Source organism: Coffea eugenioides, chromosome 2 (genome assembly GCF_003713205.1).
Source record: "Coffea eugenioides isolate CCC68of chromosome 2, Ceug_1.0, whole genome shotgun sequence".
Lineage (NCBI taxonomy): Eukaryota > Viridiplantae > Streptophyta > Magnoliopsida > Gentianales > Rubiaceae > Coffea > Coffea eugenioides.
The window spans coordinates 14,794,787-14,817,731 of record NC_040036.1 but is presented as its reverse complement, the minus strand read 5'-3'; the positions used below and the strand labels follow the sequence as shown (position 1 = coordinate 14,817,731).

At 34.0% G+C, this 22,945-nt stretch overlaps 2 protein-coding genes across 2 annotated transcripts; one reads left to right on the top strand and one right to left on the bottom strand.

Annotated features, from left to right (window-relative positions):
• The first annotated feature begins 4,345 nt into the window (after positions 1–4,345).
• LOC113762582 (trihelix transcription factor ASIL2-like) lies at positions 4,346–8,534 on the top strand. Its single transcript, XM_027306092.1, has 2 exons — positions 4,346–5,624; positions 7,947–8,534. The coding sequence occupies exons 1-2, from the start codon at positions 4,706–4,708 to the stop codon at positions 7,958–7,960; spliced, it is 933 nt and encodes a 310-aa protein (XP_027161893.1). The 5' UTR covers positions 4,346–4,705; the 3' UTR covers positions 7,961–8,534.
• A 6,093-nt stretch (positions 8,535–14,627) lies between these two features.
• LOC113763102 (protein LIGHT-DEPENDENT SHORT HYPOCOTYLS 10-like) lies at positions 14,628–21,434 on the bottom strand. Its single transcript, XM_027306814.1, has 2 exons — positions 20,737–21,434; positions 14,628–14,908 (listed from the first exon to the last, which is right to left on the bottom strand). Exon 1 carries the CDS (start codon positions 21,336–21,338, stop codon positions 20,769–20,771), a length of 570 nt encoding a protein of 189 aa, XP_027162615.1. The 5' UTR covers positions 21,339–21,434; the 3' UTR covers positions 14,628–14,908; positions 20,737–20,768.
• Positions 21,435–22,945: the final 1,511 nt, after the last annotated feature.

Sequence of the window (22,945 nt, the reverse complement as noted above, 5' to 3'; positions counted from 1 at the left end):
TGAATATATTAAGATCTGAATCCATTAAATTTAAGTGCTGAATTGGGTTATCAAACAGGGCCTTAGTATTTCATAGTTCAGTAACTTAACGGATGGAGACTTCAAATTTCACATTTCGTATTTCAATTTTGAGACTTCAGTTTTATCAAAAGCAGCTTAGGTTTTTTTGTTTCCATATGCAATCATACTACTTTTAGTTTTATGTGATTTTGAGGCACTTAAATTCCTGATATTGATCAAATACGTGAGAGTGATATATACATGCATGATTAATGCAGATTCAGAATATTTGCTGCATTTCGGTAAGTAATGCAGATGCATAACAAGTACGTGTACGCAACTACGCATTGTTCATTTGATGGACATAGATTAAGGATGACAGGCCGGACATATTTGTTCTTTCATTCTTTTTCTTTTCCTCTTTTTTCTGTTGTTGGAAAAGATGTTGGAAGTTACAACGTCACATTACAAGATTTGACCTTAAAGCATTCATAAGTTTCATTTTAGTCCCTAAAAATTCAAAAAATAATTGATGTAGTCCTCAATGTCTTGAACTTAATTGTTGTACTCGTTGATATATTAGACATTTTTCTAACTCGAAAAATATATTCTCATCTAACATGTTTGCTAATCTAAGAAAAGAAGTATAAAATCAAAATCAAACCTCTAATCATCACATGCATTTGATAGAATGTTATGCATGCAATTTTGGAAATCCATCAATGTGTTTGCAGCCAAACTAGACGAAAAACCAACTTTGTTGAACTGCACATGCCTCATTCTTCAATAGTGGAATGATCATCGGTTTAAGCCTTCAATAACTTGGTATCTCGATCAGTTTGGTGTGTTTTATGCCAGAAAAGCTATCAACTAAATATGAGGCCAAATCCATGTCCATCTCATAAATTCAAGAAATCAAGGACTGATCGAGTTTCTCCAATCAAAATATCAAAGAGTGAATGACGATTTAGCTTATGGTAGGGACTATTCATACAATTTTCTCTAGTTAAATACCCTTCTATCTTTCATTTTGAAAACCGAAATTTGTTATCAAGAGCTTCAAAAGGGAGAATTTAGAGATGAAGAGCTTGAGAGGGCCATATTTGTTATCAAGGACTGGCTTTATTACCATCACCATGGTCCTTGGACCTTGACTGTTAGTCGAAAGTAATTAATTAAGTAATGCAAATGGTACCACAAGGGCATAACAAAGTGGTGCCACCAGCAAAATACCATGAAGTTTAGTGTACCACAAGTTCTAGGTTTCGTTTTTGTAATAATTGGATCAATACTTTCTTTTCATCTTCGGTGGTTTACCCTGTTTTTTGATCAAAGGGACAATAGAAAAAGGGAAAAGAGTAAAAAAGTAAAGTAGCCACTTCCTAATGGTTAGTTAAGTGAATTTCTATATTTGTTATCTTTTATTTTAATTCATAGCTTGAAAAATTATTCATTCTTCTATAACAATTATCCAAAAGCTTTGATCCTCATTTGGTTAGGGAAGTAGGGTGGGAGAGGATGGTGAAAGGGCCATGCAAGAGTAGGAAGATGGAAAAAAGGAAGAAGAAGGATGAGCAGGAGGTGGGGCATAGAGAGAGAGATAGCAATGACAAGGAAAAGAGAAACCAATAACAAAGGAAAAGGTTTCTTCTTCCTTTTTTTTTCCTCTCTAGGCAATGTGACATAAAATTGTTTTAGGAGACAAATAATTACGAGCTTTTATTCCTCATTTTAAAAGGAAGAGTTTATCTTCACCCCCTTGAATTTCTTCCATTATTCCTCCACTCTTTAAAAAAAATAATAAAATGACTATTTTAGTCCTTTAACTTTAGAATCTTAGCTAATTTGGTCTTTCATTCGTTACCATCTGCTGATTTAGTCCCACATCATTATGAAATACAGTCAATGTAGGACCTATAATAGAAAATTAGAAAATCTCATCGAAATTACTCAAGCGCATGACAAGCGCAACGTTGAAAACAACTATTTTGATGTCTTTTTTTCAGGATCATGTTTCATTTAATCCCTTGTATGTCACCATCTATCAATTTAAGCCCTTGTTTTCACAAAATAATGTTCATGTAGGACATTTAATGGAATTAGAAAATCCTAATAGAGTCAGTCCCATATGCATGACATGTGTACCTTTAAAAAAAAAAAAATCCTATAGACCCTTGTCACAAATGTGTCAATTTTCCTCTTCTAATTTTTTTCGAAACATTAATAGAGCCTTTAATTCTATTGATATAATTGCGCTTGGGCCAGTGATATTTTTTCTTCTATTCTGCCCCTTCTTGTTTGGACGAATTTCATTGGGTTTTTCTAATTTCCTATTATACTCCTATATTAGCTTTACTTTGTAGAAATGAGGACTTAAATTGGCATGAGGCAACATATAAGAGACAAAATTGGACATGACCTTGAAGATAAGGAACTAAAATAGTAATTTTTAGCTGTGCATATGCCGTGTATAGGTTAACTTCGTTAGGATTTTCTAATTTTTCAATAGAGGTCAAACATTGTCTTTTATCTTGTAAATTGGTAAGTATTGATATATGAGGTAAGAAATTGGCCAAGACTCTAAAATAAGGATTGGAATATTTTTTTTCTAAGGACTAGAATAGTTGTTTTTCCAAAAGATATGTGTATATATTTCTTTTATTAACATAAACTTGTAGAATGCCTGAATTTCTTATATGAAGTTTTGAGCACCCAAGATAAAATTGAGGTTGCGTTTGATAAAAGTGATACCTGAAAACTTAAATCTGAAATCTGAAATCTAAATTCATTAAATTAATGAATTGTTAAGTACTAAATCTAATATGTTTGAGTGCATACCATATTAAGTGATAAGTGAATAAATTATCACTTATTCTTTAGAAAAAATTTTGTCTACAAAATTCAATGTCATTTAATTAATTCAAATATTTAATTTTAGTTATCAAACGCGACCGAATATGTTCAAATCTGAATCGATTAAATTTAAGTACTGAATTAGATTACGAATAGGGCCTAAAATGAATATTTAAGAACCCAAAGCCGAAAGGGAGAAAGCAGGACAAAAAAAGGACAAAAACTGCCTGTTTCCATTATTTAACGTGCATTGGGCTCGATCAAGAAGAACATTGCCTAAACGGACAAAGTTGAACGGTCGGCCCACCACGCCGTTCCGTTTGGAGCTGAATATCCCCACACGACCCACGCGGCCTCGCTCATTGGCCGAGAAAACAACGGCACCTTTACGCCTGCTGCCGACTGCTCCTCAAACAAACAACTATATCAATTAATTATTAAGCAGCCCGAATTGCTAAAATGAGCCCTTCTATTTTTCCCAGAATCATTTTGAATCCCTCTAATTTGACATAAGTCATTGTCATCCTTCTAAATGCCATTTACCGTCTTCTTTCTTGCTTGTGCAATGCATATATCACATTACCATGATTTCCATGACAAAGGTGGAAGTATGTTTTATTATGTTCAATTATCAATGTGTATTGCAAGGTCTAACTTTAAAATGCAAAAGCCTAATTTATCTTAGCCATTAATTACTCATATTCTATGTACACGTTAGTTTGACATGTCATTTTTGTTGAAACAATGACTTAATACAAAATTTAGAGCTAAATTGGCTCTCATTAAATTTGTAAGCAAGCAAAGTATTTTGTTTTTAATAGATACAATAATGCCAAATTTAACAATACAATTTTTTACCTAAGTTCTTCTTCTTCTTCTTTTTTGATTGATATAACTCGGGATAGATGGTACAAACTTTATATACATTTAATATTTGAATTACTTTCTTCCCAACTCAATACAAAATAATTAAGCATATATCTAACAATATATAAAGCAACAACCCTCATCTTGGAGTAAACAAATTTTGTCACTTAATTTCACACAAAAAATGCTCTTTATAGTTAGTGTTCAAGCTCTTCAATTGCTCCATTTTTGTCGTCCAACATGGTCCAAAATATAAAATTTTCATAAAAAGTGCTAAAATTAAACACACTCACATTGTATCATATGCGCCCATATCACTTGTTTATTACATAATTGATGTGGCAAAAGAGAAGGAGGTAAATTATCCTTTCACTTTCAAAACTATAGAGCATATATAGGCTTTTTTGATAAACCATTTTTAATCCATTTATTGTATATGATATATTTGCAGTCTCGGATAAGAAGGTGTTCTCTGAAATGTAGTGGCACAAAGAAAGAACTTTCACAATCATGAAGGACTATTTAGCAATTTGCCAAAGATACTAAATGCCCGTGAATTGCAAGAAAGAAGAATGAGATTAGCCCGGAACAACGACAACAGCCGCAGCGGACGTAACCTAATCAAAAGAAAAAAGAAACTAAAAAATAGAAAAACCGTCCAACTATGAACTATCCGATCACCATCCGAAATCCTAATCCCTATCCCCCACCTCACCCACTCACGCGTTCGTCGTCATCACGCGCCCGTCCCGGCGACTTCACCGATTATTCTTCCTTCCCCTCTTTCCCTCTTTCCATTCTTACCCTTCATGCCTTCCCTCTTTCATCCGTCTCTCTCGTCGCCAACCGGCATTGGCACCCCCTCTTTTCCTATCCTCCCTTTCTTTCTTCCTTCTTCTCCTCTTTACAAAATATATATAATTGTATATATCCTGCCAATTTTTTCTCCATCAGATCGGCCGTGATTTTTTTGATCAGTTAAAAGATGGGGGAATTTAGTGATTTATCTCCGGCGCCGTTGCTACAGACGCCGCCGACCAGGAGTCTGCCTTTCCGGGAAGATTGTTGGAGCGAGGAGGCGACTTCGACTCTGGTTGATGCATGGGGACGGCGTTATTTGGAACTTAACCGTGGGAATCTCCGGCAGAAGGACTGGCAGGAGGTTGCTGATGCCGTTAATGCTCGGCATGGTCATACTAAGAAGACTCGCCGGACCGATGTTCAGTGTAAGAATCGGATTGATACGTTGAAGAAAAAGTATAAGATTGAGAAAGCGAAAATTTCCGAGTCCAACGGAACCCTAACTTCGTCGTGGCCGTTCTTTGCTAGGCTTGATGCTTTGATAGGGAATAATTTGAAGAATCAGCAGCAAAAAACTTCTCCGATGGTGAATTCGTTATCTTCTCACTCCCCGTTGTCGTTGCCTTCGCCGCCGATGGGGATTCCGTTGATTAATATGAAGCTGCCGCAGCTGTTGCCGCCGGCTACGAGTGCGGCGGTGGAGCCAGTGGTGTTGCCTCAGAAGCGGCAGTTTTCCGCCGTGGATGATTCCTATTTTAGGAAGAATTATTCGGCTGTGGCAGCTGCTGCGGCAGCGGCGGCGGAGGAGGTGGAGGATGATGAGGAGGAAGATGGGGGATCCGAAGAGGATGAGGATGAGGAGGTGGAGAGAGAAGAGGGGACGGTGGCAGGGGAGGAGGGAGTGAGGAGATTGGCTAAGGCAATTGAGAGGTTTGGAGAGATTTATGAGAGGGTCGAGAATATGAAGCAGAGGCAAATGGTGGAGTTAGAGAAGCAGAGGATGCAGTTTGCAAAGGATTTGGAAGTGCAGAGGATGCAGTTGTTTATGGACACACAAGTCCAGCTTGAGAAGATTAAGCAGTCTAAACGATCTGGATCAGATGGTATAAGACTATAGTTCAATCTTGTGGCTTTCTTGATTTATTATTAAGAAGTTTTTTATTTTGTTGGGAGTTCTTCTATTATTGCAGTTATTTTGATGATAATAGTTTTTTTTTTTGTTTAAATGTGGAGTTGCATTTGATGTTAGAATAGTGTAAATTGGTAGATTTTGATATTTTAAATTAGACTGAAAATTGCCTGGCATGTAGGCTCTGCAACATTCCCTTATTGTTTTGCAATGGATGGAAGGATTTTGGATAATTTGAAGTTTGATGGAAGTTTGATTGATATTTGTTTGGTGCTGAAGTTAATGTTGTTGTTGGATTCTCTTGGAATTGTGGATGGCTATGTAGCAAGATATTGATTTTGTGGAAACGTGTAATGATGTTGCTGGCTTGTAGCATTTTGCATGGTTTTGGTTATACTTTGGAATACTTTTTTGAATGGAAATCTAGAGCGGAATCAGTAACTTAGTGTTTTCTTGCTTTAGATGCATCAGTTTTTGTGTTTATGGGTGAACTCATCAAGTACCAATGTGTAGAACCACATCTCCGTCTTCATGGTGATATTTTTTGAAGAATTATTTTCCCACATTGCTTGTGCAAAGACTCAAGTTCCTATATTCCACTTGATCACTTAATTTTGTCAGTTTTTCATGAGTGAATTTGAAGAGCACTAGTTGTTAAGTACACTCTGGTGTATGAATTTCTGGTTTGCATAATATGTGGAAGTAGAAGATATGAAGGGCTAAAGCTGGTATTTTGCTTCTATGTTACTAGGATGTTATAGCGAGCAAAACTATTTGGAATGTAATTGCTGCATGTCAGATCAGTCACTGAAGCAACTCTTTCCTTCTGTAGCTAGTTTTGGGTCTGAATTTTGAGAAGTCCTGTCGATGTTTAGGTTCTAGTTTACCGTTTTGAAATGGCTTAAGGAGCTAAAACTTTTGGGCTGTGAATGATGACATTTGGGCTATGTTTCACGTGTCAATGTGATATTTCTTCTTGGCTCTATTGACGTGAAATGTGTGCATTTTGACTCGAAAGTTCAGTGTTTTCTCTAACCCCTTTTTGACGGTGCTTGTGGTCACCAAACATGGATTTCCTATAGCATGGAATGCTATTGTGTTGTGTCCATATGTACACATGATATGTGGCAAAACATTGGATAACACACACTTCAAACTTGGACTGCTGTCATGTGTTCTTTTATATCACAAACATATGAAGTGTAGTGTGAGATTAATAAGTTATCCATGGTGTTATACCCAAACTCCTTGGACTTCTATTTTTTCCAAGACTTATTTATGCCATTCTCCACCCAAAAAAAAAATGGATAAGCAAAAGGCCATGCTCCACAGTATTCTCTGGTTCATTGAGCTGATCTATTCTCTTCCTGTTTTTTGGCTGTCTTTCACTGGCAAGCATAAGGTGGTGTTTGTGCATGTTAATCCATTTCTTTCATCAGTTTTATTTTACCACTGCACAATTTTGTGTTTAAATGGATTTTATCTTGGACAATTACTTAAGGTCTGAATGAACTATGAAATAGATGAAATATTTTAAATTTGGACATCTGTTGCTTTCATAGATAAATTTTGTGGTTGGATTGGGAGTCTACCATTCAAAATTGAGTACAAGGCTTTTATTGGAGGAATTCTGGCATAACTATATGCGGTTTAATGTGCCCAAATTATCTTTTGTAGGTTTATGGTTGGTTTTTGTGTGTTTGTTCCATCTTTATAGGACCGGTCTGATAAATGTTTAATAGAACCTCCTCCTTTCCGGTGGATGTCATTTTCTTGTTAGTAGATCTTGGCAGAACAGAGTTAAAAAAGGAGATTCCCTTGCTTGCTATAAGGCTGCTTTTCTTGTTATTTCTTTGACCTGGACTTTGTCAAGGAATTGGGTTAATCAGTTCTTTGATTGGAATTTCAGATTTCTTCTTTTTTCTTTTTGATATATTTCTTAGGAACAGACTAAGATCTTTGCTATATGTTTTCATTTGGCACTCAATGGTAGGGGCATTTAGTTCTGCGGTGAACTTAGTAAATTGAGTATAGACATTTATGCGAGTATAATTTGTCAGCATGGAATTGCCTTTTTGGTCTCCTGAAAATTGGAACCTCTGCATTGAGATCTGAAGCTTCCTTTATGGATGATTCTAACAAATATTTAACTAACTCTGAGCATTCATGTACTATGAAATTAAACTTCAAGCAATTTTACAAATTCCAACTTCTAAGAAAGCTAAAATTGTGTATTGTTTAATACGTTGAATTGTGAATTCAATCCTTACACACACTTGTCTGTGTTTCTCTGCAGATTTATATAGCTAGCTACTTGGAAGAGGATGTAATGGCCATCTCGCGTGAAATTCTCTGTAGCTTACTCAAGAGCGTAGATGGTTACTGCTATTTTTGGAAGAAGTACATTAGGCAGTGATACTATCATGAATATCAGTAAATTATCAGCAGCAGCAGCCATTCCACGACTTAATTAAACTGCAGTCACTATTATTGTATTATCCATTTATTTTTCTCGTGTCATTATGAATCGGAATGAGAGGATCTAGTTTTTGCTCTTTAGCTTGTGGCCAACCAAATTGAAGATAATGTTTGGGCCAGTCGACATTTCCCTCAACTGCTTCAGCTTTTCATCAGTGGAGATAGTTGTCCTCTCTGTAATTATTTTCTGAAGTGATTATGTTGACATTGCAAGTTTCGGGAATCTTGTTGAGAAGACTTTGACAGAGAATAGGGTGGCAACTGGGTTATAATCGATGGATTTTGTTCTCTTTTGCTGCAGGAGACAATAAACGAATTTAATTTAGCTGACTAAATGCGTAGCCATCTTTTGCATTTTCTTTGGTGTAAACTTCTCTTTCTTGGTCTAAATCCAATTTTGGAAGCAGCCTCTTTGCATGCTCCTTGCGTTATATTAATATCCAGCCATGAGCAAGGTCTTTCTGCTTCAACAGGCTGCAGATCTTTGGATACTGGGTGTCAGACGGCTTCACGGACATGTGGGCTGGGCTAAAGATTTGGTGTCTGGTATAAACAAGTCTTGCGAAAAGATGGACTTTTCAAGGATCTGAGTGGTGCCGGGACTGGGCATTCCGTTCGTAGATGTACAGAAAAAACATTGGTGGTTTTTCTGGTAAATGGCCATCCAGTTTGGAGGATGCTTCCTACAGAACCGTAACTATATAAGAAGAAATTTGAACTCAACAAGCTGATAAGTATGAACAGTTGATTTGGCTATCGTGATTAATATCTACCTATACCTATTATATAAGAAGAAAGTGGAGTTACTGTAGTAACCCCATTAATTGCCAAGTGGATCTCTATCATTTTGACATGTGGCCCATTTCTTTTCTTTTTTTTCATTTTGCCCCTTTTTTTTTTCTTTTGTTCACCTTATTTCCTTTCTTTTTTTTTTGGCTAAAGACAATTAAACAAATCCTCATATACACTACAGGTTTCTTATTTAGTTTCTACTCTGTACTTCTTTCTTCTTTTTTTTTCTCGTCATCCTAATCATTTATTCTGTTTTTTCTCTATTGAATTAGTTGGTGCATTTTCTTTCATTTTTATCCATAATTAACTAAATAAATGGTTTCATTATCGAAGATCAAGAATAGGTTTGATATTTCTTTTCTTCTATAGTCCAATAATCATGATTCATGATCTTTTACTTTTATTGTCTTTCTTTGGTATGTATTATTTGATATTTTTTTTGTCATTTTTTGCATCTTGATCAAAAACCTTTGCTTATTGCTTTTCTCGCCGCTTCCTTCTTTATCTAACTTTCTTTTCCACCTAAAAGAGGCATCTAATGCTGTGAATATTTTTCCCCCAAATCTAAAAAAATCTTTTTTTTTCAATTTTTTATATTTTATTTATTTTGAAACTAATTTTGGACCTTCTATTTTTGGAAAATAAAATTCCCTAAGGCTGACAAGAAGACGGGTGGTGATTACATGAAGAATTTTTAGGCTAACAATGAAAGAATTGTAACTACTTTTCCCTCATAAAATAAATAACACCATTATAAATATTCATTCTAATTTTAATCTTTTATTTATTAAAATTGTATTTGATAATAGGGTGATAGGGTGATAGTGCTAGAGTAGAGGAGAAAGAATTTGACAAATGAAGATCCAAGGTAAATGATGATTAGGAAGAAAATAATGATGCCTATTAAATTAAAAATTAATCAGAGTTTCGTAATTTATGGATAGGAAATTATATTTTGATTTATATAAAGTTTATTAATGGTGAAAAGTGCTTATAAACTGCATAAGGTGGATGATGTGCAAAATAATTGTTGGGGCAAACAATTTAGAATATGAAGATAATATTTTGTATTTCTTCATTCAACATTTTGAATTACTAGCTTGTATCCATGAGAGGTAGTTTATTTTCATGGTTTTAATTTTGGCAAATGATAGCTTGAGAATAAAAGAAGTGTTAAATTAGATTTTAGAATCTTTTACATAAACTGGTTCTATATGACTTTGTACTCTTATCCTTTTTTATTGTCCATAATGATAGATAATGTAATTACAGTTTGAGCTGATTGCTAGGCGTGGAACTAGACATATCATTATTATTTGGCTGAAGGAGTTGATAATATTTTGTCGATTTGACTTGCTAAAACGATTGCAGTTGTCAAAGGAATGCATTTGGTGGTGGAAGTTAGCATTGAGGCTTTTAGCCTAGAGTGTCACTCGACAAAATATTATTAGAAAATTCTATTTTGATTAAGAAGACATTTTTGCAATCAAACAAATTGTTGGATTTGAATTTGCATATATAGCTTTAGAAACATGGCAATTCATGTTTTTTATTTAAAGTTGCTATATGTATTCTAGAACTGTTTGGTGAGATAATGTTCTCATCTGTCTGTAATGCTATTAAGCATGATTTACATGGATAAATTAACTCGCTCCTTCTCTCAAAAAAGAAAGAAAAATATGCAAGTTTGTATGTTTTTATTGATGTTGAAGATTGTGATTGATTTTGGTGGCTTTCTAAATTTTTTCTAATTATTAAAATGTTAGAAACATTATGACTACTTTTTATTTAATTACAACTAAAACTATGCTGCTATTAAACCGATAATGCACTCATAATGGATTTGCTTTCTTTTCTTTTTTGGTATCACTATGTACATATAATATTGGTTAAAATTTTTTTGTCCAAATCACAATAAATTAGTGTTAACTTTATAGATGGAATTTCTTTTCACAACAAATTTTAATTATTTTTATACTCATTTTTCTCCTATATTTTCATTATGTACCTAAAACATTTGCTACTATGTATTCAAATAATGTTCTAGGGGGCCACAATCGAGGTACCTCTAGTCATAATATTTCAGAGCATTCCACAACTCTCTCTCTCTCTCTCTCTCTCTCTGTGTTTTTGTTTCCCCCCATACGAATCAATTATGAAAAAATCAACTACTCCTAGAGTAATTGGCTACATAACTTTAAAGCTCTCCTTGAGTGTGGGTCAAGGGATTAAATCCCTTGGCATGTATTTTTGTTCAGAATTTTCCTAAAAATTTTACTAGCGAATACAAAGGCATCCGTTTGGTTCAGTGTCCGTGTCCAGAAAAAAAAAGAATCAATTATGAAAAGCTTTCGGATGAACAAATTTGTAGATATTGTGAAGAATCATTTGCTCGAGAAAACGTGTATTAGACTGTTACTTCCATCCTTACGCTTGAGTAGGCATGGCTGAATTTCTTCTTGAACCAAGGCCTTGTTTGGCAAGTAAGTTTTTTGTCAAGTTTGTCTGCTTAAAGTTTTTTTAACAACTTTAACTATAGTAATTTCAAAAAATTTTTAAAATATTCAAAAATTTACACATTTCAAGAAAATTTTTACAACTTATACAGTAAACTACAGTAAAGTTCTAGACAAACACTAAAAAAACTTACTTACCAAACGGGCCCAAGTTTGCCTCTAAATTCTTGGCAAAAACTTACTGAAACCTCTAACGGTGTTGAGGAGCTTTAGCTTCCACGACTGGAACCTTTTTGTGGTTACTAGGAGATTGGGATTTGGCTTCATCTCGGGAATTAGTTGCCGCACAGAAATAATATTGTAAGCCTAAGTAATTATAGTTGCTGAACTGGTACAAATACACGCATGGACAAAATACGAACACAAATATATTCACATATGGCGCGCAAGCCCGCGCACACACAAAAATTAATGCATACATGTACATATACTCTCTCCGTCTCACTTCAATGGTCTTATTTTTTTTTTGTCTATAATTTTAAAAAATTTAGTTAACTTTATTGGAAGAGTAAATCTAACCTACTAGTTTTCAAAAATATCCTAACATTAATATTACTAGTATAACTAACCATTATGTTTTTATATTAATTACAACAATAATATTGATAGAGAGTTGCACCATTCAAGAAAATAAATCAAAGCAATTAATGAATAAGGTAACTTATATCACTGATAACAAAGTATATTAAATAAAGGTATTTTGGAGGCGTTAAGTTTGGATTGAGGGATTTGAGAGAGAATTTGAAATCCTCTAAAACCCCTCTAATTGTTTACATTATTTAGGAGGTATTTAGAGTTATAAATTACGAATTATTTTGTATTTAAAATATATTTTAATAATTGATGTATTATAAACCCAAATATCTATTAAACAATTCAAACAACTAAACCGATTTGGATGAATTTCAAATCCTTCATCAAATCCCTCAATCCAAATGAAGGTTAAATATATTTTTTAATTAAGTGGACTACAATTTGGAACACGATGAAAAAGAAAAACAAGACTGTCAAAATGAGATGGAAGGAGTATATTATTCCCTTCATGTCATCAGAGTTAAAAGAAAAGCTTTAGGATTTTCCGTCTTTGAGTTTCCATATGAAGTGATGAATCACGTTAAAAGGAACGAGGCGAAGCATCTTTCTGGCATTGTAAGCGAGTCAACTAAAGCTCACAAACTGAAATTTCCAAGTGCAGAATAACCTTTTTCTCCCCGTGTTTGCTGAATACCCATCATTCTTTAACAACGGATAATTACATAGTTTGGGTTACTCTGGTTCGAAGACAAGTTTGGATGTTAGAGTCGATAATTTTTTTTTTTAATTATTGCTGATAAAAAAATACTACAAAAAAAAAAAGAGGATTGTATGGAAGAACTTCCGAATATTTGGCGATCTCAAACGTGTCAATATCAATGATCACTCAATATTTGGATGATTATTATTGGTTAACCTCGCAAGTACTCAAAAAGGGGAAGAAAGTCTCCGAACTCTTGATGTCAAATGGAGACTACCAGCCGATAGTTAACAAAACTCCCGCATGAATTTGTGCACAAATGATCGAACCCTAAAACAGTGAGTAGCATATGGGTAAAAGAAAGCAAGAAGTCAAGATTCCGATGCCATGTGTTGTTAAGCAACAAAATCAGCTTTAAGAAAACTGTGTGATTATACATCAGTAGCTAATTCCTCCATGATACAAGCTTTCACAATATTCAAGTTAGTTTTTAGAAAATCCAAGGAAATTGTGAGATTTTGAGAAAAAGCATGCAGGAAAAGATTCAGAAATGCACCATAAATCTGTCAAAAAATAAGGGTCAAAAACACAAAAGCTCACACAGAAAGCAGCTGCTGGTGATAGAAACCAGTAAAATCGGAGGGAACTAGCTGAGATTGATTGACTGAATGATGCATGCATCATTGCATGTAAATCAAAGGAAAGCACTAACGCAAAAAATGTTGGCAGCTGCTACCAATTTGCTAGAATTTGATACCAATTTGTTGGGATTTAGAGCATAAACTAAAGAATAACACTAAGAGTTAGTGCTGCGACAAAATGGCTTATTATAAGATCTTGTATGGCAGGATTGAAAGGGATCTTAAATTCTTTGTTCGAAAGCTCTCTATTTTGTAGGGCATACAATAAACACTTTTAACATAATTTTTGCTAACAAATCTCAGCAAAAAGCACTTGTGATTCAAAATACTTGAATTGGTCAAAAGATACCGAGCGTGGAACTACTCCTAAAACCAACTAATAGCTTAACTTATTAACCAAAGTGACATATTCTAAAGTTAGAAGGTTGCAGCAGAAGTTGCATTGCTCCAACAAAAACTATGAAACAAAGCACCGTGGGTTTGTTCTCAGTTTTGGCGCTTGATACCAATTTGGTTGGAATTTAGAGCACAAACTAAGAAATAACACTGGGAGTTAGTGCCGCAAACAAATAGCTTATTATAAAATATCGTATTAAAGAACTAAAAAAGACCTTAAATTCTTCATTCATAAACTCTCTATTTGTAGGGCATACAAGAAACACTTTTAACATAACAAATCTCCTAACAAATTTCAACAAAAAACACTTTTAACATAATTTTTGCTAACAAATCTCCTAACAAATTTCAATAAAAAATATTTGTAATTTAAAACACTTGAATTAGTCAAAAAATACCAAACATGAAATTACTCCTAACAACTAACTAACAACATAACTTATTAAACAATTTTTTTTGGTGCTAATTTATTAACCAAATTGACATATTCTAAAAACTATGAAACAAGAACCTTGGGCTTTTTTCAAAAAAAAAAAAAAACCTTGGGCTTGTTTTCGATGTCTCAAAGCAACTAAATCCATGCGTCCAAATCAAAGCACATATCCTAGATCTGACTCACATTATCATTCTCAAGAGTCATGAATAATATTCTCAATTTACCACGGTAAATCTTACTTAAACATGAAATATCAATTCCCAGCCAAAACAGAGAGAGAGGAGAGACCACGAATAGAAAAAAAATAAACAATAAACAATGTCTTCAACAACAGAAAGCCTGTGTTTTAGAAAACCCTTGTGAGCGAATATAAGTAAAACATGCAATGCATCTTTAGTAATGGAAAAAAAAAATGCAATTTTTAAGCCTAAGAACAATAACTGAGAAATCTAATATATCTCTTAAACATAGTTAACAACGAGAATTTGGAATATGCATGATTGTTCATTTGCAGCAATTAAAGCACAGCACCTTCACTTAATATACAGTGCAGAAAGAGAGAAGTCATTCTCTTTCACTCGAAGACAAATTTCATGCTTCTGATATAGTCCAACTAACATATACTATCACTCGAACTATAAACTATAGCATGTATACATTGACAAGAACTAGGCTCTAGTTTATGGCTAGCTTGTAGACAGGAATCAAATTTCAAGCAGTAAAATCCATTGATGCTTCCTAGCTCAGATGGGCTGCTGCTAACTCCTGCAAACAATTTTGTTCACACGCAAGCATAAACATTTCCAATCAGGAGTAAATTCAAATCATTTACCATGTTGTGAGAGAATATGTAACAATATAAATAATTGAAAAGCTGACAAATTGAATCAAGCTGCATGTACTTAAGTATTAACATCAGTTATCATGACTCATATTGTCCTCGATTTTCACTTTTCTCCCTCAAATTCTATTTCAGACGTATATTGGCCCCTAATCGGAGCAATAATTTGTTATTTAGTCTATTCTAGGCATGAGATACCCACCAAAAAAAAAAAAATCTAGGCTTGAGATAATCAAGCTGTCATATACATAATGAATGCCTGTTGTCTAATATGACTTCACATTTTTAAGTACTTTTGCTTACTTTAACTACCTTAAGATCATACATAAGAGCCAATTTCAAATCTTCGCTAAAATTTTAATGGCAGATTAGCGTTTGCGTTGAAGCTTTGGGTCAAACTGTGAAAATGATTCCAGGAAGAGAACCTATTGATTTTCCACAGAAAGTTTGAAATACTGCATTTATTTGTGTTGAAATATATAGGAGTCAAATGAAGAATTTTAAAGTTGAAAAACCAAATAGAATCATCAGAAAAAGTTAGTGTATGATGGAGCAGTTAACCCTATCGAATATTAGTAGTGAAAATGAAGTCAAGATTCAAAAATGATATGCATAAAAGCTAAAAATTCAAGAGTCTAATAAGAAGGTGAGAACAAGAATGTCTTCATATTGTACCAAACAACATAAGCAAGAAAGACACAAGGACATTTTATGTTTGACAGTTTACATGGAACGTGGATACGCATATTTTCAAACCCTGAACTTGATAAATGAGTAGCAATACTTTTTTATTGTGTTTGCATAAAAATAGTTTTATGCAAAAAATTTAAAAATAGTCAAGAGGCATAAAAATTTAAAAATAGTTTTAGAAAAAGACCACAGTAGATTATATCAACTATCCACAAAGCACCAAGCAAGTTTTATTGATTTCCAATTTTTCAGCAAAACTAATTAAAATATAATTATATACTATAAAAAAGAATAAAATTGGATGATTACCATGATAATGAACATTTACAATAAATTCAGAATTTTCTCATTGTATTTATAGTATCAGAATTCATCAGGAAAAATTTGAAAGCTTGCAAGGTTTCATCGAGTGTATTGGACATAATTAAAATGTGTCTTTTTTATTCTTCAGTTCCTACAAAAATATAAGTAGTGTAATTGACTCTTGAAGCTCAGTTACTCTTCCAAGTTTGTCCATTCGTATGTACTTCTTTTGAATGTTATTAAATTTCAAATATTGTTAATATTGAACTTCTGTAAAGGCTATGGTAATGACAACTATAATAGTGCTTAGGATAGAAAAGTTATGATTTCTAGACTACATTACATAACTTTGGACCCAATATTATGCTCAAATAACTGTTGTTAGGCAACAATATGAGATTTACTTCACCCATCAATTTCTCCTGTACACAGGCTTACCCAAGCAAGGAGTTCAACCTGATGTCCTTTGTGTTGATTTATAACATGCATATGCGCTTCACAAGGGAAATAGTGAATTTGGTACTTCAATCTTTAAAGCTGGCCAGTTTATAGCTGGCCAGATTGAATTAACTACGTCTCACAGGTTAGGGCCAGAATATGATAAAGATAGCATAGAGGCCAAAAATGTCAGATACTTACCCCTAATCTCAGATACTAAATTGCTTGGTGAAAAGAGGCCAAAAATGTCCTTCCGGTAATAAGTTATGATAAAACTGCAATACTTTGTCTTCAATAAGATAGGACACTTATCACCTAATCGCTAGGAAACCTTAGGAAAATCTTTTTGTATTAGCTACAAAATGATGAGATATAAACGGGTGAATACAATATCATTTTAATTTGCATTGTGGAGTGTTTTGGTGTAAATCTATTGCAGTGATATCTTACTCCAAAAGCTAATTTTATCCATTCACTGCTAGGTCCTAATTTTAGACACTTTATACTTCATAAACTCAAGATTTTCAGTATCACGCGAAACAAACTGACAACTATAATACATCCTCTACAACCCAATATTCATCGCTTAAACTGTTATCGCAGCAATATTTTTGTAAGCCCATGTCCATAAGAAAGATTTTTAATCAAAATTTTCAATATCAGTCCATAAGCAAGCCAATAGTTGTATTTCACATAGACTAGTCCGATATAGTTTTCAAATGTGTAACTAGATTTAGTCATGAAGCACTTTCCCGTTCCTTTTTGCCCCAGTTGGAAATGCCTACACTACAACATTTCATATGTTAGACTAACAAAAATTTACCCAATTTATTCCTCAATTAAAGAAAAGGAGTTGAATACCCTAAGCCAGCCTAACGTTTTGTGTGATTTACACATTCCCTCTTCGCATTATTTTTATTGCACTTTTTTCCCCTTCCATTAAGTCACATCAGCTTTGACAGTTACAAAAATTAAAAGCTTCAATTTTGGCCTTCGTTCATTGTTCTGCTATTCTTTTTCTCACTGCAAAAGCTTCTTCTCTCACCCATTTATAGAGCTGGAATTTTTTTGTTTATGTGGGGAATTACGGATTGAGTGGTAAGGGAGAGGGAGTATAAGTGAGAATTCTTAGATTCGAGACCCTCCACTTATGCTAATAAAATAAGTTCTCAAATATGTTTTACTTCTATTATATAAAAATGTCACAAAAATCAGTAAATTTGGCTCTAGCTTTTGTTCAAGCTGTTCCTTCTTAAATCATGAATATCAATAAGAGGTGAAAGACGTGTCAAAATATATCATACCACTTTGTGGACATATAAAAATCTCAAGAGAAATTTTTTTTTCTCAAGTTAGATGGTATTAATCTCTGAATACTAGTATATGATTTTCTTTTGCTTATTAAATGGTTTTATTTTATATTCTATGATAGATTCCAAGGGCATGTGGTTTTTTTAATTTGTTGGCTCCTACTTTTAAGGGCAGTTTCCTGGAAAAAATAATTTCCTTTTCATTGGTATTATTTCTATTAATTGCTAATTTGAGAGTATTAATGCCATTTTAATTAATTGTTAGCACTACCTATTAGTCGGAAGCAATTGCAATCAGAGTAACATTATAGGGGAAAGTACAAATCACACCAAACATTAGAGGGCTCAACGCATTTAACCCTAGAAAAGTTATCATTGGCATTCTTAGGATTCCTTTTGGACAGAGTTATTGCGAGAATATTCAACATGTCAACTTAAAAACCTCAAGGAAATAGGTGGAGCCTAAGAAGATATAATCACTCCTTGGATGCTCTTTATTAGCAAATATAGGGACAGCATCAATTATTTTATCTCAATAATTTCTGTCACACGTAGCCTAGCTTCATACCAAAACCAGGTATAGCTTTCATGCATAGCTTCAGTATTATATCTCTTGGTGGAAAACAAAAAAAATCTAGAATGAAAAAAAAAAAAACAAGGTTAAAACGAGAAGAAATAACTCCAAGAAAAACTAGAGTGGCAGAAAACTCTACAATTTGAGTTGGATCCTTCATTTTATTTTATTCTGTTTTTTGGATGAACTGTCTAATAAAAACAGATTTGGATATAAATAGTCTCCATTAATTCGCCCTACAGTATAAAGATATTTGGATAGAGTGGTAATGTGGTCTAGGAATCCATGGTAGATGTTTGAACTTTGTAAAACCTAAGGACTATATCTTTAACAAGGCGATATTAATAGGGAGGTAAGTTTTGAATAATTGTAAAGCAATGAAAACATGATCAAAATAAGTAAAGCTGCTCCCTGAGTAGAGAAAGGAGACATGAGATTCAGTGTATTTTGGAGATGCTCCTTTGCTAACAAAAAAAAAAAAGGCCTTTTCATGATTGGGAACATATACCTACTCTAGATTGTAAAGAGAGATAGGGGCAATGAAGGGGGTGGGAACTGCAACGGTAGAGATTTCAGTATTATATTCAGGTATGTTGCCTGGAAGAATAGCGTTGGTAACGCTTATGACATTCATATGGAATCTTGATTAGTAGGAAGGTTAAAAAGAAATTTTTGTTATTTTATGTTTTCAAATGCAAAAAGGCCATGGAGACAAAGTTTTTCACTATGAAAGCAAATGATTAGAAAAGTAAGAAGAATGCTGTGATCAATGGTGCAAGAATTTTAATTATATGAACTAGACAAGACTTTAATAGTGGGAGTTTGCAAGTGTGGTATCATGGATTATTGTGATTACCATTTTTATACACTGCTTGCTCATTCCTTCCACCAGCTAAAAGAAAGGAGTCAATATTCACGCTTTCACTTTTGTAGTGAAATAACAAATTTTAGCAATTTGCAAGGTTTAAGCAGGATTTAGTAAAAACTTTTTCATATCAGACAGAAAAAAGATCTATGTCAGACATCATAGGCCATCAATCAAAGGCAAAGATAAAATCCTAACTTTTGCTTGTTCGTGAAAGTTTTGGAACAATATGCCTAGTCTCAAGAAACTACGCATAGTGCTAGGTCACTATACATTAATCTTTCATTATTTTACTATTCTAATCCATTCACTAATCTCAAGATTCAAGAATAAGCCCCCGGAAGAAAACAAGAAAGGATCAATGATCATACTCATCAACTTCTTTTTTGTCTTAAAAAAGTGAGGTGATAATTAAATTAAAAACGTACGACAATATATAGCTTAATAATTCTGATGACAAGACATCAAAAACGTACTAGACATGTATCATTTTTCTTTCTGGGGATTGAGGAGAAGTACGTCCTTAGGTTGGTAGGGTGGCCATTGATGGCTAAAGGGAGGACAATCAAGTTGTGACATTTTTGGAAAGACAGAAGAGGAAATAAAGGACTAGTGTCAGTTATATCGATTCTCCAAAACTTTGCTCTCTGGGACATGCTACCTGCTAAAAGCTTAGCAACTAATACTACGTACGAGCATGAGTAGAATTATAAAAAAATCATTTGTTTTATAGACTTCTAGATCGATGTAGCATATCACCAAAATGAGGATTATGGTAGTTGGGAAGGAGATTCAAATATCTGGAGTGACAGCCTACAACACAGATTTGGCTTGTAAGACAACATGGGAAGAATTTGTCTGCGTCAATTTCCTCATCCATATGTGTAGAAACTCACATGCAGATCGAGTGTAAGTATCATGTGGACATTCATGGGGGGCACAAAATCATGCCGGATCCCAAAAGAGCCAAAAACAATTGAAAAGCTCATAATTTAAGTAAAGATATTCAATTAGGAAATTAGATTAATTAACAGTGTTTTTTTGCACTATGATATGAGAGAGAAAAGTATATTAACTTGGTCCGTCCACACACCTCCTTAGCTATACTTAGCCTAAGACTACTATCGGAGGCTTTCTTGTTGGATAAGCCTAAACCTAAATCGACATGGTTCAATGGCCTAGACTTGATGCTTTTTAGGGTTTTTCACTAGGCGGGTTTAGGGTTTTTTGTTGTTTTGAGATGAAGTCTTGGATGATCACAAGAAAGGTATGAACTCTAAGAGCTAGTATGGCCTAGTCAAGTGGTCCTGAGTTCTGAGCCTCCTGACTTTTGAGTTCTGACCTCAAATAGTTAAACTTTTTAACCAACAATTCCTGTGTCTAACTTCCTATATTCTTATGTATCCTCCGTCACACTCACATCTTTCAGCAAACTTGTGCAATTGGTGGTATGTTTTCATCACCCGTCATTTTTCGCCTAAATTTGCATCCCAATTTCATTTCTTGAAAGAAAATCATGTCATTAGTACTATGCAGATATGCACTATGCAAGAAAGTCTGAATAAAATTTACCATTTTTTTTTCAGTTCTTTCGTTTAAGCAGCTCAAGTGGACTGCTTGAAATGCTTGAGTTGATGATGATCCTCATGCAGCTTGATTGGATTCTTCTTCTTCTTCTTCTTCTTGTAAGGAATCCCTCTCGCCTTAGCTTGGCACTCCTTAACCTCGCGTAAATAAACCCGAATAGCTCCATTACCAAAAGGATTCGTCTCGGGGGATCCTCCGTTTTCTTCATATGCAGCTCTAAGCCTTCCAATCAGGGCATCCAAGCTTCCCCAGGCTTGCCTGAGAGGACAAGTACAAGGAGCAGGAGGATCAGGCTGTCCAAAGAATACACAACCATGTAAATGAACCTTAGTTTTTCCGAACTGATCGAGGTATCGAAGAAACTCAAGAACATGGTTGCAGTTGCACTGAGATAAAGAGACTGGAGGCCTCTGATTTTTTAGGTACTGGCCGAAAGTGTTCCAGTCTCTACGTTTTTGAGATTCATATCGACTTAAGGTGGTCGTGGTCTGGGGCTGCTGCTGGTGGTTTTCACCGGTGGATCGCGAGGATCCTTCGATAGGATCTCTAGGCCTCTCAGCCGAGATAATTGTTGTTGAAGAACTCATGGGAATTTGGCTAGAAATGGTAGGGAAAGAAAGGGGGAGAAACTAGAAAGCTGAAGAAAATGGTATAGAGACTCTAGTGCAGTGGAGAAAGATGAAGATCACATCTTGAGTCTACTTGAGGGGACGTGTTATGGGCCCTTAATGGGTGCTTTTGTTCCTCTTTTCTTCCACCTTCCCTTTCTTTCTTCGTTCCTTTCTTTCCCTCTTCTCTCTCTCTCTCTCTCATTCATTTTCAACTTCTTTTTAAATATATTATATATATGTGTGCATCTATAATTAGCTAGGGATCAATGCATCATCATCTCTAAGATTATTATTATTGTGATTTTCGTGTGTATCAAATATCACATTTTATGATTCCCGTGACTCCAGAGCAGTCGGTGGAACAAGCATGGTACAACAATAATATGTCTTGTTCTTTATTGTTTTTTTTTTCTTTATCATTTATTTATAACACAAGGGGCATCAACTATTTTTTGACTGGATAATTTTTGGTAAAGATTGACTCAGGTAATTTTTTGATGCAGATGTTGCAATACTTACAACCTTTGTGTTTGGATTGCATTTTCCATGATTTTTCATGAAAAAATTACTGTAGCGATTTGATGTATGTGAGGGAAAAAGATAATAGGGAAATGTGATCACGGAAAACGACGTAATTTTCTGACGGAAAATCGCAATCCAAACAAGACCATTCCTTTTTGTAGTAATTTCGTTTTATGGTTCAGCTTTAATCGAGTAACACCTTACTTGGCACATTCCCGCATTCTATTTATGCACCATTAGTAATTCTTGAGAACCTTAATTGCTTATTTCCCAACACTGGTCAGAAAATCCCCTTGGGTGTTTTCCACTAAGGATACTGTAGCAGTCCAATTAGAAGCATATAGGTTCTTAAAAGTATCATGAGTTAAAAGAGTATGAAGAGGACTCCAAAAACAAAAAAAAAAAAAAAAAAAAAAGAGTACTGTATGAAGAGACAGTTGAAATCTCATTATTGTACTGGAATTTTTTTTTATTTTATTATTGCACTGGATTTGAGACTATTTTTTATAGTGACGCCCACACTTCTTGGGGCGAAGGGTTGCCCATAATGAGGGACGGTCCAGATCTTGCCATGTTTTGGTATAAGGGAAATGGCTTTCGAATTGGTTAGTCAAGTAATTTTGAACATGTCAGAGGAGGTTTTTTCTGTCAGAGGAGGTTTTAGTTTAGTGATTAAGGTTAAAATTTTAACAATTAAAGATTTTAGCTACAAATCATCTTTTTTCCTTGCACTTTTTAGATCTCACCTCTTTTTTACTAGAATTTTTGTTAAGACAAAAAATAACTTTGACTACACTTGTTTTTTATAAAACTGAAGTTTGAAATATGAAATATGAATTCATTAAACTATTTAATTTTTAATTACTAAATTTGATATATTTGAATGTATATTTCATTAAATGATAAGTGATAGCTTATCACTTATTTTTTGGAGCAAATTTTGTCTAAAAAATTCAATGCCACATAATTAATTCAGATGTTCAATTTTTAGTTATCAAACGCATCAGGATATGTTAAGATATGAATTCATTATTTTTAAATATTGAATTGAATTATCAAAC

Coding starts and splice junctions, on each gene's coding strand:
- LOC113762582 (XM_027306092.1), top strand. CDS start 4,706: ATGGGGGAATTTAGTGATTTATCTCCGGCGCCGTTGCTACAGACGCCG.
- LOC113763102 (XM_027306814.1), bottom strand. CDS start 21,338: ATGAGTTCTTCAACAACAATTATCTCGGCTGAGAGGCCTAGAGATCCT.